This window comes from Bremia lactucae, linkage group LG2, assembly GCF_004359215.1.
Source record: "Bremia lactucae strain SF5 linkage group LG2, whole genome shotgun sequence".
Classification (NCBI taxonomy): domain Eukaryota; phylum Oomycota; class Peronosporomycetes; order Peronosporales; family Peronosporaceae; genus Bremia; species Bremia lactucae.
In genome coordinates this window covers 3,127,380-3,144,422 of record NC_090611.1, presented here as the reverse complement: position 1 = coordinate 3,144,422, position 17,043 = coordinate 3,127,380, and the positions used below count along the sequence as shown (strand labels likewise).

General features: G+C 47.1%; 5 protein-coding genes across 5 annotated transcripts; all 5 read left to right on the top strand.

Moving 5' to 3' along the window:
• Positions 1 to 3,419: 3,419 nt before the first annotated feature.
• On the top strand, positions 3,420 to 5,167 carry CCR75_000988 (uncharacterized protein; the record flags this gene model as incomplete). The annotated part of the gene is made up of 2 exons (XM_067959093.1): positions 3,420 to 4,945; positions 4,966 to 5,167. The coding sequence occupies 2 exons, from the start codon at positions 3,420 to 3,422 to the stop codon at positions 5,165 to 5,167; spliced, it is 1,728 nt and encodes a 575-aa protein (XP_067821411.1).
• A 312-nt stretch (positions 5,168 to 5,479) lies between these two features.
• Positions 5,480 to 7,236, top strand: CCR75_000987 (uncharacterized protein). Its single transcript, XM_067959092.1, has 6 exons — positions 5,480 to 5,759; positions 5,818 to 5,922; positions 5,989 to 6,387; positions 6,461 to 6,688; positions 6,745 to 6,910; positions 6,981 to 7,236. The coding sequence occupies exons 3-6, from the start codon at positions 6,350 to 6,352 to the stop codon at positions 7,143 to 7,145; spliced, it is 597 nt and encodes a 198-aa protein (XP_067821398.1). The 5' UTR covers positions 5,480 to 5,759; positions 5,818 to 5,922; positions 5,989 to 6,349; the 3' UTR covers positions 7,146 to 7,236.
• Positions 7,237 to 7,252: 16 nt separating this feature from the next.
• Positions 7,253 to 8,615, top strand: CCR75_000986 (uncharacterized protein; the record flags this gene model as incomplete). Its single annotated transcript, XM_067959091.1, has 5 exons — positions 7,253 to 7,415; positions 7,475 to 7,621; positions 7,682 to 7,815; positions 7,864 to 7,980; positions 8,054 to 8,615. The coding sequence occupies 5 exons, from the start codon at positions 7,253 to 7,255 to the stop codon at positions 8,504 to 8,506; spliced, it is 1,014 nt and encodes a 337-aa protein (XP_067821397.1). The 3' UTR covers positions 8,507 to 8,615.
• Positions 8,616 to 8,650: 35 nt separating this feature from the next.
• Positions 8,651 to 10,894, top strand: CCR75_000985 (uncharacterized protein; the record flags this gene model as incomplete). Its single annotated transcript, XM_067959090.1, has 1 exon — positions 8,651 to 10,894. The coding sequence occupies one exon, from the start codon at positions 8,651 to 8,653 to the stop codon at positions 10,892 to 10,894; it is 2,244 nt and encodes a 747-aa protein (XP_067821400.1).
• A 267-nt stretch (positions 10,895 to 11,161) lies between these two features.
• On the top strand, positions 11,162 to 12,558 carry CCR75_000984 (uncharacterized protein; the record flags this gene model as incomplete). Its single annotated transcript, XM_067959089.1, has 4 exons — positions 11,162 to 11,266; positions 11,313 to 11,794; positions 11,860 to 12,424; positions 12,514 to 12,558. 4 exons carry the CDS (start codon positions 11,162 to 11,164, stop codon positions 12,556 to 12,558), a joined length of 1,197 nt encoding a protein of 398 aa, XP_067821549.1.
• Between the last annotated feature and the right edge of the window lie 4,485 nt (positions 12,559 to 17,043).

The following is a 17,043-nucleotide window of genomic DNA, read 5'->3' as shown; positions in this document are numbered from 1 at the left end:
TCTTTACAAGAGAAGTCACTAAAGCTGAAGGCGAGTTCTACCTGAACTCCTCAGACTTAACGAGCGCGCCGTTCGTTAAACGAACGGTTACCTCTTCTCGCTTGCCATCCTGGCAAAGCGACTCAAACATCGCCGGTCTCTTTCTCAGAGCCGCGAGTTTCACAAAATTTTGTGATGCATTCGAATCCACCAGGAAGGTCATCACCTGGTAATAGCCTCTTTCTTGAGCGCTATAGACCAGCAGGGTTGAGGTCCGAAATTTTGAGACCTCAGGGACTATTCTACCCATTTTGTCCACAACTCTGAACTTAGGGGTAGCTTCCGAGTCCGCGTCAGTAGGGCATCCCGCCCCTACTGCGCTCCTGCATTTCCCGATTCCTCAGTGGTCGATGCAGAACTCATCCGTCTCGCACGCTGGTTCTTGCCATCGCCCTTGGGAGTGGCATCTGACCTCTCGGCCGACGACTTATACCACGCTGTCGCTGGGGCACTGTTGTAGGATTGCTCCTCAACCAAGGCAATTTGGATTGCCTCTTCCATCGTCGACGGCACCTTCTGAAAAGGGCCTGTCCCGATGGGCCATGCGGTAGTCCGTTCATAAACGTGGACACCTTAATGTGCTCCGGAATCGGACCTACGGTATTGGATGCCGACAGCGAGGGCATCTCTTGCACATACTCTTGCAGAGATCGCTTCACCTGTCGCGCTCTAAAGAAGCGCGCCTAAAGCAGCGCTTCGTTGTTCGGCGGCTGGTACATGGCGCGAATCTTCCCTTAAAGATCGCCCATGTGGGGAACGTCTTTCTGTCCGCCATAAGCGCCGAGTAAGCCCGCTCTGAGGCCTTACCGCGCAGATGCGACATGGCGTACGACACCATCCGGCTGTCGTCCTTGATGAGCTGCGCGACACCGCATCGCTCCACGGCTAAAAGCCAGTAGACAATCGTGTGCGCTGCAGTTCCATCGAATTTGGGCGGGTCCATCCAAATGGGCCTCGGTTGATGCGGCCGGGCAGAGAGCATCTCAACAGTCTTGTTGAGAGCCTCGCCCCGAGCCTGCTCATGCCTCAGCTCATGCTGAGTCTGGGTGACGGACTCCGCCGCAGCATGGCCCTGTGCCTCTGACACTGCCCTCCGCTGTCCGAGCACGAATGCCTCAAACTGTTCCAACTGAGCAACATGTTGCTCAGGAGGACTACCCAGGAGCCTGTCCAGGGCTTGTTCACCAAGTCCCTGCGCCATTAGCCTTGCCACCCCCCGATGATGTTCGATGTGGTGGAAGAAATGAGCCCAATTAATATTGAGGATCATCATCACGTACACACGCAGAGATGCGGGTCGTGGGAAGGATTTCAAGTGCTAGCAAGTGTAGGCGGGCACGTCGTAATGCGGCCACGCTCTACTTAGACACACACCCTAGCACAGCGAGGAAGCGGTTTAACCAGCTTCTCTTGCGTGCAGTGAGGTAGTTATGGTGCGCGGGTTAGCGACCTCGCCCAACGCACTAAGTACTTTGGTTAAGTGTCGTCACGGGAGCGGTAATCCGGCTCCTCATGCGCACTTACCAAGTAGGAAGTAGTTTTCAGGCTGATTTATATTTAATCGTATCAAATATAAATACCTGTTCTTACCAATCAAAATGTCATCTCTATAGATAACACTTAATATGTATTGCGAGCGTATCTTTCTAGATACCTCGCGTATCGGATGACGCTAGCCGTCATCCCTCCTAATGTGAATGCACCCATATGCATCACATACACAAGGGTTGGTCACAAATGTGCACCACCCAAGTGCTGGGTACCATCCCCTTAAGTACACCAAGTGTACTTAACGGGACTGTGTAACATTAGGGCAATTTTAGCCCGTTACAATCGGTGTCTCTCTTTGCGCGCATCCAGCGCTGACTGGACCGCGGAGCAAGTAGACATAATGGCCTATACCTATTGATGGATAAGCTTTCCAAATATTACAATGGGAAGTAATATTCTCCAAATATTCTCTACCTTTTATATGAGGAGCCGATATAGGGACCCCCGTCTGTTTGTTTTAATTAGATAAAAACTACAGGTTAAAATGCCAATATAAAAACATTATAAATCCGCTATATCGCAAAATTAACAATTATTCCTGTTGAGTCGTCGTTAGATCCCCTTTTGGACTTTGGTACACCATCACCCCCCCAAATTACATTAGGGAATCGCAAAGCCACACACCTTAACTATCTACATGAGCGTGGTGTAATGCATCAGAAACCGTGTTTTCGTTTGGCGATGTGAGATGTACTGTTCAATAGGTGAGAGAAAGCCAAGAGCGCCCGCACATGACTGGCAAGTCATGAGAGGAGCGAAAAGTAAGAGCAGCAAATCGAGTACGAGGGAGAAGTTGAGCTGAAAATAAACGACAAGGGTCGGAGGTGTGCTCTTGCGCATGCATGTTAGTTAGTCTTTGGCTGTCAAGCTAAGGATGAATATAATTTACTTTACTTATGCCAACTTTTGCGAAAGTGCATACTAACCTTTCAAGCGAATCTTAGTGGTCTTTTTTGTACCCACCATGGGCGCAAGCAAGCCACAACTTCCTTATTTTTCAGGTTTGTCGGCTTTCGCTCGTAATTTCTTTGTTGAGAAAGCATCTTGCTAATAAACAAAGAAATTACTCAAGTCTTTTTTTGCAGGCCTTTTGAGCTACTGAAGCCCCTCGGAAGGCCTGCGTAAAGGTTTCTCAATATGAATTCTAGTTAATAACAAGTTGCTACCATTATGCTACTCTCATAAATACAGAAATAGATAATTAAGGGGTTTGGCTAGATCGGTTCCCAAATGTAATCTGGGATTGAAAAGGAATAACTGTTGATTTTTTGATGCCGTGGAATGCCATACAGTATAAATATTTTAAATGATGTCTTTATTTAATACAGACGGGGAGGGGTGTGGCTATACCAAAAGGAGGGCCTTTAAGTGTAAATTTCATGTAACGATACACCGTTACATTGATCCTTAAGTTAGAGGGAGACTAATGGACTGAGAGAGTCACTAAGTTCTATAGAACTAATAGGTTGTAACAACTCAGTGAGTTGTTCAACTCGTAGAGCTTAACGAATTCTAGTTCAATGGATTTAGGGGTTCGTAGAACCAAGTAGCAACTAGTGCATACCTCCTTTTCTTTTGAACATTTGAATTACTGCTTTAAAATTCAATGTTTTTTAATCGATAAAGTTTGAGTAACATCCCGTTACAAGCGATTGTGTCGGCAAATTGTCACCAAAATTAGCATTGACCCGAAACTGGTAATAAAGGCGTTGCAGCCCACTATTTAATGGAATGCGGCCGACATTCTCTTCGACATATTTGTAGACTTTCTCAAAGTCTCACCACTTGGACTTTCAGAACATTTTAGGTCGAAGTCGCGTTTCTCGAACATGTTTTCCTTGTCATGCAGTGGTGATCCATCTGCACCCAATGTCGATAAACTGGAGGTCCCGCCACCTCTTAGACAGCATCTTGCATACGAGACGTTTCTGGAGAAACAAGCGTCAGTGCTAGAGCCACAACGGCCTTTGACTCATGTATCCGAGCAAAAGCGACTGAGTCGCAACTTCGACAGCTTGGCAGTGCAGGTGCAGCCGCTGCATCAGGCCAACTCGTTGAACAAAGTTCCGTCAAAATTGATGGAGATTATCCGTATGCCAGCTCCGGAGGAACATAAAGTTCGAAAGAATAGAAGTCACGCGCTGTCCTACGTAGACCTTGACGAAATTGAGCTTCCGAGTATGCACGAAGGTTTGTGTCGTGTATATTGCCAGCCCAACATGTGGTCTCCTGCATTTGCATCGCCCGGTGACTTTACAATCAAGATGTCTTCAGTCTTTTTTGACTGCGGCATCATTTCCTTTAGAATCGCAGTCATGTGTTGCTGTGCCCGATCCGTTTGCGATGGCTCGCGCGTGAAGCCTGCCTCAAAGCGACAATATTATGTTTCGTACGTCGATCGAACACAGGAGGAGATTGGTATTTTGACGGAGGCGCTATCCCTCCAGTATATTGGTCATCGCTTGTCAAATAAGATGCCCACGCATGGATTTCGTCTTATTGCGACGCCGAAGCAGCGGGCTTTGAATGAGTATGGTGACAGAGTAATCCAGTTTTTAAGCTTTGTGATGCAAATCACCGAAACTGGCTTTAATCGGCTAGTGAAGATCAAAGAGCCTGTGGCTAACAATGTTCGGATGCGTGATTTTCTTGGCCTTTCACTCAATATTGGCGAACAAACTATTATCGCAACAAGCTCATGCGACGCTCGAATCGAAGGCCAAGGTGGCGGAATTCGCCCATCGCTACCGAGCGCATGGCTTGATGTCGACTTGAACGTGTCGGCGGATCTGAGCAACTGCGGAAAGTGGAATGAACGACCTGTTATAAATGAAGGAACATTCACGAGTACGCCAAACCCCATATTCAAAAATTTTGATGATTTTGGCGAATTGATGCAATTATCTAGTAATTTGAAATGTACAGGAGCCGGTGGCATGTGTGTCCGCTTTGTTACTCCTAGTTACTGGCTCAATGAGGCGCCAGATGACAAATCGTTTACAGTTGAGATCTCCAGCGTGACAATCATGAATGGTGTTGCCAAGTTTGCCATCAGTGTGCTTCAATTTGTGAATGGAGAGCTTGCCGTAAACACCCTTGATCACCGCTACTCTGAATTTGACAAGCTAGCCGTAAAACTTGAAGAGAAAATTCCTGCCCTGCAAATTCGACGCCTGCTTCCCCCGAAGACATTCTTTCGTTACAGGTCAGCTAACTTCTTAGAGCGACGAGCGGCATATCTGCAGCAATTCCTTGAGCGTGTACTTTGTTTACATTTTCCAGGCGTTTTAGACCAGAATATCCCTCTTACAGCAGAGCCTCATGTTCGTGACTTTCTCAAGCTCCCTTCCGTTGAGTGGGTTGTGGTCTCAAAAGGAGCAAAAATTTGTGCTCTTCTCAGCTGACTCATAAAGCTTTATGCTTAAATAACCCACTGTGGCCTACTTCAGCTTGCGATTTTTCTCCGAGCTACAATCAATGTGTATCTCCTCGTAGAAAAATCTTACACTGCAGTCCGACGGATTCAACTACGTATCAATACGAAAGTCTACTGTTGAAGCGGAGCGACTCTTTGTAGATACATTACAAGCAATTTTGAACGAAGACCCATCGAGGCGTAGCGCTGGTCGGCAGATTTGCTACCATGTCATCATTTAATTACTGATTTGTAATATTCCTTGGAGCTAATACAATTTTGAGAACTATGTTTTCGAATCAAATTTTTGAAAGTCGCATTTTTATACATCGAGCACATTAATTTTTTTAGACGCGACACAGCAAAAGTGGCGTGACTTACCTGTCGCCACTTGTGTGGTTTACGTAATTTTAAAGATCTCTCAAGTATGCTATTTTTTAAATTCAGAAAAGTACAAATTTATGGAGAAGGCGGAAGCAGACGTCTTGCGGAAGCTCACTCAGCGAGTGTGTGAGAATGTGGCGGAGTATGTCGGCGCTCAACTTGATGGTGATCACAATCAAACACAATTCTATCCTGGTTGTAGTTAATTTTTTTTAAATTTTGCCAATATTGGGTGCGTTCCTCTTGATAGGCTCACTGGAATTCATGCAATTGATGCAGACAGTCGTACACAATATAAACGTGAAGTACTTAGGTATGAAGCGTGAAGTCGAAAAGTTAGGAAACCTTTCTGAAGTGTTGCAGGCGCGAGGTAATGAAACGTTTCTCGACTTGAGCATGTAACTTTAATCAGGTTTGCTATGAAACAGCCAGCGCATTGGAGGAAAAGATGGATATTATCGACGATATCGATGGAGAGTTAACAGAGCTCGAGGACATGGTAGACCAACTTGATCAATACACGGAATCCCTTGGTTTGTCGCTTTCAGTGATTGTACGTAGCCCCTTTGCTAACTCACTGTTTGCTGACATATTCGCAGAAAATAAATTTCATGAGCTGCGCAATAATCAGTAATTGATAGATACAATAATTTAATAATCGGTTTTAAGCGATCACATGCGAAGCAAAATGCGGATTGCTTTGCTTTGCTCGATAGGCGAACTGACAAAACAAGATAGTAGTCTGCTCTGGACATAATGGTCCCACGCTCTGTATTACTTAAATAAAGTATTGGTCAAAGTCATTCTTTTGTTTTCTTCTATTTTTGGTGCTGAAAAGAAGCCGGATGCGCGGCAACTGCTGCTATCTGCTGCACATACTGCGCTTCTGCATTTCCGTTCACTTAAGCAAACGACTTGCGGCGCGCAGGCTCATACAATTCACTGAAGTGAGAATTAGCAATGTCTACCATGCAAAACATGAAATGTGTAGTCGTCGGGTGAGTCCTAGACAGAGATAATAGACGGATCTTGTGTGTAAAAGGACTGACGTGCGTGACCATCTACTGGAAGCGATGGTGCTGTAGGAAAGACGTGTGTGCTTATCTCGTACACAACAAACACATTTCCAGGTGAGTATATACCTACGGTGTTCGACAACTATAGCGCGAACGTGATGGTGGACAACTGCCCAATCAACCTTGGGCTCTGGGATACCGCTGGCCAAGAAGATTATGACCGTTTGCGTCCGCTTAGTTATCCACAGACAGATGTGTTCCTTGTTTGCTTCTCTGTCGTCAGGTATCGTCGTGTCTGCCATTAATAGTTGTTGACTTTATTAAACTATTTTGCTTTAGTCGAGCCTCTTTCGAAAACGTTAAGTCGAAGTGGCTTCCCGAAATTCGTCACCATTCCCCTGGCGTGCCCTTTATTCTTGTGGGCACCAAGTCAGATTTGCGTGATGACGAAGAAACACTTGAAAAATTGAAGGAGAAAAAGCTTATCCCAATCTCAATTGAGCAGGTTCGTTCGAATTTATACGGTAGAGGATAATTTTCGCAATGCTTATAAGCGACGCTGTTGGCTTGCATAGGGTGAGGCGCTTAAGGTTGAGCTTGGAGCATACAAGTATATAGAGTGCTCAGCTTTGACTCAAAAGGGACTTAAATCGGTGTTTGACGATGCTATCAGATGTGTGATTTCCCATCAGCAGATTCCTAAAACTAAGCACCGCTCGTTTAATTGCTCGATTTTGTAGTCAATTTGCAGGGTTTTATTCTATTGCATTCTTAAGCGGTATCCTTTAAACTTTTTATTTTTTGACAGAATCAATGTAAATTTTATGACTACTCTTTGTAATTCCTAATGATCGATAGCCCAAGCTTGGTGCCATGGCTGCTCAGCGTGGTCTACACAGGCGGCGCTTTATGCGTAGGCGCAGCATTTCTTCTGTACATGTATCAGGATCAACTACTTTACTTTCCTACGATCCCTGGAACCCCCAAACTTACGAGAGATAATCCGCCAGGTACGTTAATAAGCTCAGATTGCCATTTGCAAATTTAATTTTATTGGTGCCATTGGTAGGATACCGAAACCCGGGGGAGTTCTCGATTGAATATGAGGACCTAACGATTTCATGTAAAGACGGTGTGAAGATAAATGCGTGGCTTATGAAGCAAAAAGAGTACACGACTCGGCCGACGTTTATTTTCTTCCATGGCAATGCCGGAAGTGAGAGTTTTCGACATATTTCTGTTTTTAAACTGTGACTTTAATACTCTTGGTGCTTAGATATCGGCTATCGATTGCCAAATGCCGTGCGGATTTTCCGAAAGGTGAAAGTGAACGTGTTGCTTGTAGACTACCGAGGATTCGGTCACAGCGAGGGAAATCCTACAGAAGAAGGGATTAAGCTTGACGCAGTAGTACGTCGACCGTTCTAGCCTATGATAGTGATACTTATGAAGACGTAGGCTGTTTTGGACGCCATGTACAGTCGTACAGACATTGACTCGTCGAAGATTGTGGTGTTTGGTCGATCGCTGGGCGGGGCAGTTTCTATCTACCTCGCTGAAAAAGAATCTTCTAGAGTGCGTGACGGCTCAATGTGGCTGAGGCAGAGCTATTCTTACAGCTGAAATGTTTATGATGTTTAACAATAAGGTGGCTGGCGTCATACTCGAAAACACGTTTCTCAGCATTTCAGCCATGGTCGATGCATTGATGCCGTTTTTGACGATCATTAAGCCGCTAGTGCTGCGAATAGGCTGGAACAGTGAGCTGGCTATCCAAAAGCTTAGGCAACCCATCCTTTTTATCGCAGGTATGCAAGACGAGTTAGTGCCTCACTCACACATGGAGAAACTTCATTCTCTCGCCACTTCCAGCAAGCGCGCTGTGTGGTATCCTGTGCCTGGTGGGTCGCACAACGATTCTTGGCTGCGCGGAGGCGACAAGTATTACTCAGAAATACGGCAGTTCCTGGACACGCTGATTAGCGGCAGCGTTTGCTTAGAAATTGACGGCTCCTCCAGCATCTCGTACTCAGAAGACGAAAATTCGATTCCAAGCATGCTGCAACAGCCAATCCTCGGCTCGTTGCTTCAGACTGAGTAGAATAAAATCCTAGTTGAAGTGAACTTAACTCTGATTGGCTAATGCAAAATCTAAGCACGTCTGAATCTCGTCGGACAGTTCGTCCCTTGGAAACTTTGGCACTTCAAAATCTTGCTGTCTTGGCTTACAACTAAAAATCTCACAATGGTTCTTCAAACGGCGTCAATCCTGCGTCGTGTTGCGCACTTTTCGGAGCGAGTGTCCTTGCGCGGTCTTTCGACTACCACCGCTAGCCCAGGCGCATTTCTAACCATGGAGAAGCGTCCAGACGGTGTTGCCATCGTACGGCTCGACGACAAGGCGGCCAAGGTAAACACAATTTCGTCCAAAATGACGGCCGAGATGTCGTCAATGCTTGATACTGTTGAAAATGACCCCAATATCAAGTCAGTGGTGCTTATTTCGGCGAAGCCCGGCGTGTTTATCGCTGGTGCTGACATTACCGAGCTTAATGCATGTAATACGGAGGAAGAGATGCGTGCCATGTCTAGCACTGGCCAAGCCTTTATGAATCGGCTTTCCAGTTCTAAGAAGCCTTTTGTGGCGGCCATCGAAGGCTCCTGCATGGGCGGCGGTCTCGAAGTGGCGCTCGCGTGCCATTATCGTGTGGCGTCTCAGAGTAAGAAAACGCAGCTTTCGCTGCCTGAAGTGATGTTGGGGCTTCTTCCTGGTGCGGGTGGTACTCAGCGCCTACCAAAGCTGGTAGGTATACAGGCTGCTTTGGACATGATGCTCACGGGTAAGAATATTAGGCCTGATAAGGCGCTTAAAATGGGCCTCGTGAATCAGGTGGCCGATTCATATGCTTTGGAAAGCGCCGCAATATCAGCAGCTCAAGGTTTAGCTGCAGGCAAACTTAGTTTATCTAAGAACGAAAAAGGACTGGTCAATCGCATCTTGGAGGATACACCGCTGCGCAAGATAGTTTTTAAAAAAGCTGAAGAGATGGTGGAGAAGAAGACTGGCGGGCACTATCCTGCGCCTAAGCTTATATTGAATGCAGTGCAGACGGGAGTGGAGCAAGGGACTGCGAAAGGCTTCGAGGTTGAAGCAGCTAATTTTGCCAAGCTGGGAATGACAAGCGAAGCAAAGGCACTTATGGGCATCTTCTTCGGACAGACGGCTCTAAAGAAGAACCGCTATGGTAAGCCGGCGAAGCCTGTAAAGACAATGGCGGTCATTGGTGCTGGCCTAATGGGAGCTGGTATAGCACAAATCTCGGCTGCAAAAGGTGTTCGCGTCCTTTTAAAGGATCGCGAGTCAGCAACTGCTGCTCGAGGTGAGGATTACATACGCAGCAACTTGGATCAAAAAGTAAAACGTAAACGCATGACTATTCACGATCGTGATTCTGTCATGGCCAATGTCGTGCCTCTGTCCGATGAGGACGAGATCTGGAAGAAGCACTTTAAAACGGCAGACCTGGTCATTGAGGCTGTTTTTGAAGACCTAGCTCTGAAGCACAAGGTGCTTTCAAGCATGGAAAATAATGTGCCGAACGAATGTGTACTTGCAACCAACACGTCTGCGCTTCCAATTGCAGACATTGCGTCTGCATGCAAACGCCCCGAGAATGTGATTGGGATGCATTACTTTTCACCAGTGCCAAGCATGCCGCTTCTGGAGATAATTCGTCATGCAGGTACAAGTGACGCGACTGCCGCAAAAGCTGTTGACCTTGGACTTCGTCAAGGTAAGACGGCCATTGTAGTAAAGGATGTTCCAGGTTTTTATGTTAATCGCTGCCTTGGACCTTACATTGCTGAGACGCTTGCACTTGTCGGAGATGGTGTTGATCCGGAAAAGCTTGATAAGCTGATGACGAATTGGGGCTTGCCAGTGGGCCCCATAACTTTAGCTGACGAAGTGGGTCTAGATGTGGTTTTCCACGTAAACCAGACACTATCAAAGGCACTAGGTGAGCGCATTGGGGGTGGTGATGCCCGACTTTTCGAGGAAATGATTGAAAAGGGGTTTCTCGGTAAAAAATCTGGCAAGGGATTTTTTGTGCAGCCTCCGAAAGGTAAGAAGGGCGAGAAGAAATTTAATGGTGATGCTATGAACCTTGTGAAGAAATTCCAAACGAAAGACCTAAAGCTTAGCGAGGAAGATACCGTCAATCGACTCATGTCTCGTTTTGTGAACGAAGCTGTTCTTTGTGTGCAAGATGAAATTATTGCGTCTCCGCTAGAGGGTGATATTGGTGCAGTATTTGGCATTGGCTTCCCGCCATTTATTGGAGGTCCTTTTCGCTATATTGACAAGATGGGCAGCGCCAAATTTGCGGATATGATGCAGCGTTTCGCTGACCAATATGGCCCACAGTTTACCCCTGCACCGCTGCTGCAGGACATGGCGAAGTCGAACAAGAAGTTTCACTCGAGTTGAACCATCTTTGGGCTTTGATGACAGAATTCCAATTTATTGCGTAGCCTAGTGATAACCTTGAATGAAGCAGGAAAATTATAACGCGTTTTCTTTCAAATAACGTTTTTGTCAATATATGTCGATCAATCAATAGGCAAATGTATACGATGACGAAACATATGAGCAGTAAATTGTAAAAGACTTAGCCTTGACGTAAATTATTGGGTGCTTTTGAGCCAATCACTCCACGCTGTCAGATCCAATGGTGTTTAAAACCTTAAAGCAAAAATGGATGTTGGTCCGATGGCTTCGACCAAGCTCTACGTAGGCAATCTTTTCTATGAGCTTACGCAAAATGACGTCGAGGCTGAGTTTGGCAAGGTCTGGATGCAAGTGTGTAATCGATTTCCTTATAAATTATTCCTCTCATTTTCTGCAGTTCGGCCCCATCGAGCAGTGCGCTGTGAAGAAAGGCTATGCGTTTGTGCACTACGAGCGGCTAGAGGACGCTGAGCAAGCTGTGCAGGAGATGAATGACAAGGAAATAGGTGGACGCCGTCTTCGCGTCGCCTTTGCGGTGTCACACGGTACCCAGCGCCGCTTTGATGGACCGGCGCCATCCATACAAAATCCCACGAGCCCCATGCCGCATTCGATGCCGCATAACTCACACTATCTCGCGGGAGCGTCACCTAATTTGTTTGTAGCAAACATCCCACCTCATATAAAAATGAGTGAGCTTGACCAAGCTTTTGGCCAGTTCGGAGAGGTCAAGAATGTGAAAGTATTGCCTCAGGCAAGACCCGACGCTCCTATGTCCGCTTTTGTTGACTACACGGATATTTCTTCTGCAAAGAAAGCGCACAGTGCTACAATTATAGTAGCGGGTCAGCAGCTGCGCACAGACTACAACTTTCGCAAGTATGTGGAATTCAAGCGATAGATGGTTCGATTTGAGTGATAAAATTTATGCTTTGTCATCTTAGGAGCAAAGGTGATGGACCGAAACGGATGACTCGAGGAAGCTACGAAGGCAATGCTAATGTTGACGCTGATGAAAGAAGCGGCGGGCGCGTAGGCCGTAGCTCGGTCGAGTCGCAATCTGGAAGAAGGAGCCGATACGAAATTGAGCTGGAAGAATCCTCGGGACACCGTCGTCACCATCACCATCGCCACTCGAGTCGACACCATTCGTCGCGCCACGCTCGTGATGATCCTGACGAGCGCGGACGCAGTAGCTCACCTTTGCGCTATCGCCCTCACAGTAGTACCGGAAGCATGCGGAGAGATGGAGAGTCCATGGGCATGCGCGAGCGTCTACATGACTATTCTGGTAATCGCCCGTATGAACGCCCAGACGTCGAATTAATTCAGCAGCCTGAACGACGCCCGTACTTTGAGCCGCGCTCGCGCGGCGAGGAGCGAGTGCCCCGTGAGTACATGGAGCGAGGAGCGGGCATTGATTTGCAAAAACACCGTCGTTACAGTCGACCAGAAATGTCATCGCGCCGTGGATCTCGTACTAGTCATCGAGATGATCGCAGCTGGCACGTATTCATCATTGTTCTGCATCTTCTCTTGCTCCATTTACTGACCAGTATTGTCTCGTAAATTGCTTGGTTACATTTAGGTCTCCCCAGCCTCAACCACCACGAGGACCTCGCAGCCGTAGCCGCAGTCGCTAAAAGAACCATATGAAGCACGGCTTACTATACTCATATCATGGACGAAGCAATATCGGATCCGTTATATCTCGAGTAAATTTTCATGCATGCCGTGGGCTTCGTGGAAAATGCCGCGGAGTTATTAAAATGGCTTGAATTAAACGTCTCGTTTGCATTCGAATGAATTGGCAAGACAGCTAGCTTACTGGTCTTTGTTTCGCGGATGGAGTACAATTTGCTCGTAGATTTTGAGCTTTGCAGGTGGCTTCCTTTGACTATAATAGTTCGTGGATTCCTTGGAGCATTACATTACTACTGATCTCAAATTGTGGTCGACATGTACATGATTGAAGGCATTTATTGGGATAATATTAGCTCGCACGGTATGCCATAAACATTGTGCCGTGCTCAGATCGGGGTAGCATCGACATCATTTGCAAATTTTCACTCCTAGGTCATTCTGCTACTCGTAAATATTCTAGTACGCATCGCTTCGTGATAGTGCTTTACGATGCGCTCCAATTCTACTGGTGGCAGGTAATAATTTGCAAGACAGTGATAAAATCACCTTCAGAACCAGGGTGACAATATTGCTTGTTCTGAGAAAGATAAAGTGTACGGACGCCGCGCGCCTTAAAGGTGGATCTGATACGCATCAAAGGTTTAAATACTCCTTTATTACTTCCGTCAGAATAGGTGTGATTTTCAAGATTGAAGTGAAAATTTTATTGGAAATTTTGTGGAGAGCAAATTAACGGAATTTTCTGAATCCAGCATTGTCTTCTGTTTTTAATAGTTCCAATGATGTTTTCTTATAACAATGTCAATTTTGAATAGAATATTTTATCGGCCACCATCGATGAAGCCAGCTTTTCAAATTTTAGCAACTTAAGCACTTGAGTCGACGAAATAATTCAATACTTGATTCTTTCCATCCTTTTGATAAGTGATCGTACAAACTTGTCGTGCACTTGGCACAATGGCTTCAAACGGATCCGAACTTTCAAAGTACAGATCGCCATACCTTTCCTAGCATATTGCAAACATTTCAATTGCTCCCATTATTGCAGCCTCGTAAGTACAAAAGAAAGAATGACAAACCTGGTCTGCAGGTGACCCATGTAGCCAAATGCGCCATGCGTGCAACATAATTGGTGGTGCTACATCGTCTTGCGAGCCACAGGTGACATCGCAAACAACCGGAAAGCCGTGATGGGCGAAAAAATGTATTTTCTCATCCAGCTCCGACAGTATTGTATTCTATTGTATTGTATTGTATTGTATTACGTATACGCGGCGCGGTCTGAATGGCTAGAGACAGCTTTCACCCAATCTAGTCACGTCGACCTTAGCGTTCGCAGACGTTGAGCCTCCTACCGCAGGGATGTCAATATAGATTAATTGTAATTGTCCCGCTAAGTGCTTTCCGATTTCGCCGATTCTGGGCAATGTGACGAAGCTTCTTGAGGTCGGAGATGGATTCGAGCTGGTATTGGTCCTATAAAGTTGAAGATCGTGGGGTACGGTTCGTGGGAGGGTGGTGCGAGGGCGGCCTCGCCACCTCTCCCGGGTGCTAGGCTGGAAGTAGCAGGACATCCATCGATTGGCCGGGATGTCTGTTGGACGGCGGAGGATGTGGCCGAACAGTCGCCAGCGAGCTGCGGTGATCGAGGTCAGCAGCGGTTGCGTTTCGCAGCGTCGGTACAGATTCTTGTTTGAGATTCGGCATGGGTACCGGATGTTGAGGACGCTACGGAGTTAGCGCCTGTGGAAGCTGTCTAGTCTGGCTAATTATGTTGCTGATAAAGCCCAGGTGCCGCAGTTGTAGAGGATGATGGGTCGTACGCAGCAGTCGTAAAGTTGGAGTCCTTATGCAAACAACAGCCAAACGTCATCATCGACCAGAAAGTCAGCAAATTGAACAACAGAGCGACTCAATCAAAATGTTCACCGCGGTCCGTATACTGACCTGCAACCGTCTTGCGCATTGTCTTGCGCATTACAATACTCGACGGCAAAGGTAAGTTTATCCTACGTTAACGCACGGCTAACCATGTGATCACTTCCCACTTTAAAATCCAATTTTGCAACGATCGAAACATTTCCATCAGACCTGATGCAGATGCAAGCCCACTCCAGATACCGGTATTCAATAGGGAGCTTTCAGCCGCCTTCTACAGACTTAACAGCGCACGTGCCTCTAGCCTAGACAACGTTCCAGGAAAACTACTGAAATACGGGTGTGCAGACATCCTCATACAGGCACTAGCTGACATTATCAACAAGAGCTTCGACGACAGTCAACGCCTCCGACTAGGAGAAGGTCTCCTAATCTGCCTACCCAAACCCAACAAGCCACGAGTCGAGTGCTTAGTCTCCGACCAATCGTCATCCTGAATGGCATCCGTAAGGCCGTCTCCCTCGTCGTGATTTCATTATCAAGAACAAGGCAGATAGATTACTCTCACCACACCAAAGTAGGTTCAGACCAACAAGAAGTACTGGAGATTCAGTGTGGTCCCACCGCTGGATCGCATCCCGCACCCAGCGGTACCGCTCCAAGTCTGAATTCGTCCTCAATAATCTGAACCGCTCTACGGGTTGGTTGGCATCTTGTGAATAATCCGCAAAGAATGACGAATACTGAAGCCTCTTGGAGGATTACCAAAAATGTTCCAGACTTATATATCGAATAAAAACGTAAGCACCATCTGCTAGTGCTAGTAGGACAAGCCATGCCAATATTTTAAAATGTTGATGTGATTTGGGACGCAACATCCAGCTCTTTCGCGCAGTGGAGGCGTGTTGGGCTCTTAACTTAAAGGCCGTTGGATCGAACCGAACGTGCCAATCGGGTCGTGGCGGATGTCTTGCGCACTATAGCAACTCCCAAAGAGTGGGGCAAGCAATTGTCCTCTGTGGAGTTCGCTATAAATAATAGTGTCCACGCCAGTACGGGTGAGACACCGTTTTATATTAACGGACTGCGCCATCCTCGGACGCCAGTCTCGTTTGCGCGCAGCCCGAGTCTTAGTGGGGGAGGGCCCCTCACTATGCTCGGTGCGAAAGAGGGCCATAGTTTCGTCAATATGACGATGACCCATGAAGGTATCATCTCAAAGACATAAACTTGCCCTAGTGACCCTGCCAGTTTAGCAGTAGTCAATACAACTACGCCTTATGACCGACCTCTCAGCGGTATTATAGGCGAGTCTGATGCTAAAAGCGTGAGCGAGGCTCAACGCTTTGCGGATGAGCGATTAGCAATCACACGTAAAGTCCATGACGCAATGGCAAGACAAGCAAGAGGAATATGCGGACCGAAATGGTCGCAAAAATAATGAACGCTTTGGAGTGGGTGAAAGGGTACTATTAAGGACTGCTACCCTACCTAAGAAATGCAATTTCTGTACTACCTGGAGGTACTGCGAAGTTGTTGCCATGTTTCATTGGGCCCTTTACGGTGGTACAAGAGGTTGGAGACCTAAATAATAGGCTCATCCTTCCCCTGTATATGAAGACGCACACAGTACTTTACGTGGGTCGTTTGAAACGGTATGTAGACCCAAATGAGGTCACATTTCCCCATCCGTCTAAGGAGACCGATGGTGACGTCGACTGTGAGTCGAGCGTCGTTCGGGTGAGGGGGACGGTGAAGGCGAAAAGCTATCAGACCGATTCCTTCCTCCACGAACAGGACTTAGAGAGCGAGGGTCATCACGCGAGTAACGCGGATTCCTCAGCATAATCCTTTCAAAGAGGTCCAAGCGAGTCTTCAGGCGTTCATAACCCTGACGAGCCTTCGCTCGGACATCAACGAGATCCGAGGTCAGTCGTGAGACTTGACCCTCGAGATCCGCAATACGTCGTTCAGCAGCGCTTAACGCCTGTGACTGAACGGACGAAGGTACGGCAGCCGCGAGTAGTTCGGCGAGATCGCCCTTCCTATCGGGCGCCGCCTGCACTAATGGATGCGGGTGGGAATCAACGCTTCATTGTTGGAAGATTGCTTGCCCATCGCTCCGTGAGGCAAGAGAATCAGATCCTCGTCCAATGGAAAGGTTACCCGAAGAGTTTTGACTCTCGGGAACCGATCGATACCCTACGTATTGATATGCCCGGCTTGGTGGCAGCCTATGAAAAGGGGCACCAGCTGAGGCCTCTTCGCTAGTCTCAAATGGACTAGCAGAAGAAGCGTTGTGAGAAGAAACAGGGGTACAGACCGCCCATGATTTGTTTCACACGCAAGCGGACGAAATTAATTCGCTGCGACCGCTGTTTCATCACATCGGAATGCGGATGAATTCGGTGCAGGAATTCAGCCTCGTATTGGTCGGGCGTTTAGTTTCAACGTAACACGACCGGGATCGGGAAAATACGCCCAAGCGATTTTCTCTGAGCCCTCCATGATTTACAGACGCCATAATAATTATGTGCGTCTACAAGAGCGCGCTCTAGGAGCGACGCTCTTGGCCCGTTTAAACGAGGCCATTTATATGGAGGGAG

What these genes read in the sequence shown, in the direction of transcription:
- CCR75_000987 (XM_067959092.1), top strand. Translation starts at nt 6,350, where the DNA reads ATGTCTACCATGCAAAACATGAAATGTGTAGTCGTCGG. An exon ending in ATGAAATGTGTAGTCGTCGG is followed by an intron (nt 6,388 to 6,460) that starts GTGAGTCCTAGA and finishes ATCTACTGGAAG; the next exon opens with CGATGGTGCTGTAGGAAAGA. An exon ending in GTTTGCTTCTCTGTCGTCAG is followed by an intron (nt 6,689 to 6,744) that starts GTATCGTCGTGT and finishes ATTTTGCTTTAG; the next exon opens with TCGAGCCTCTTTCGAAAACG.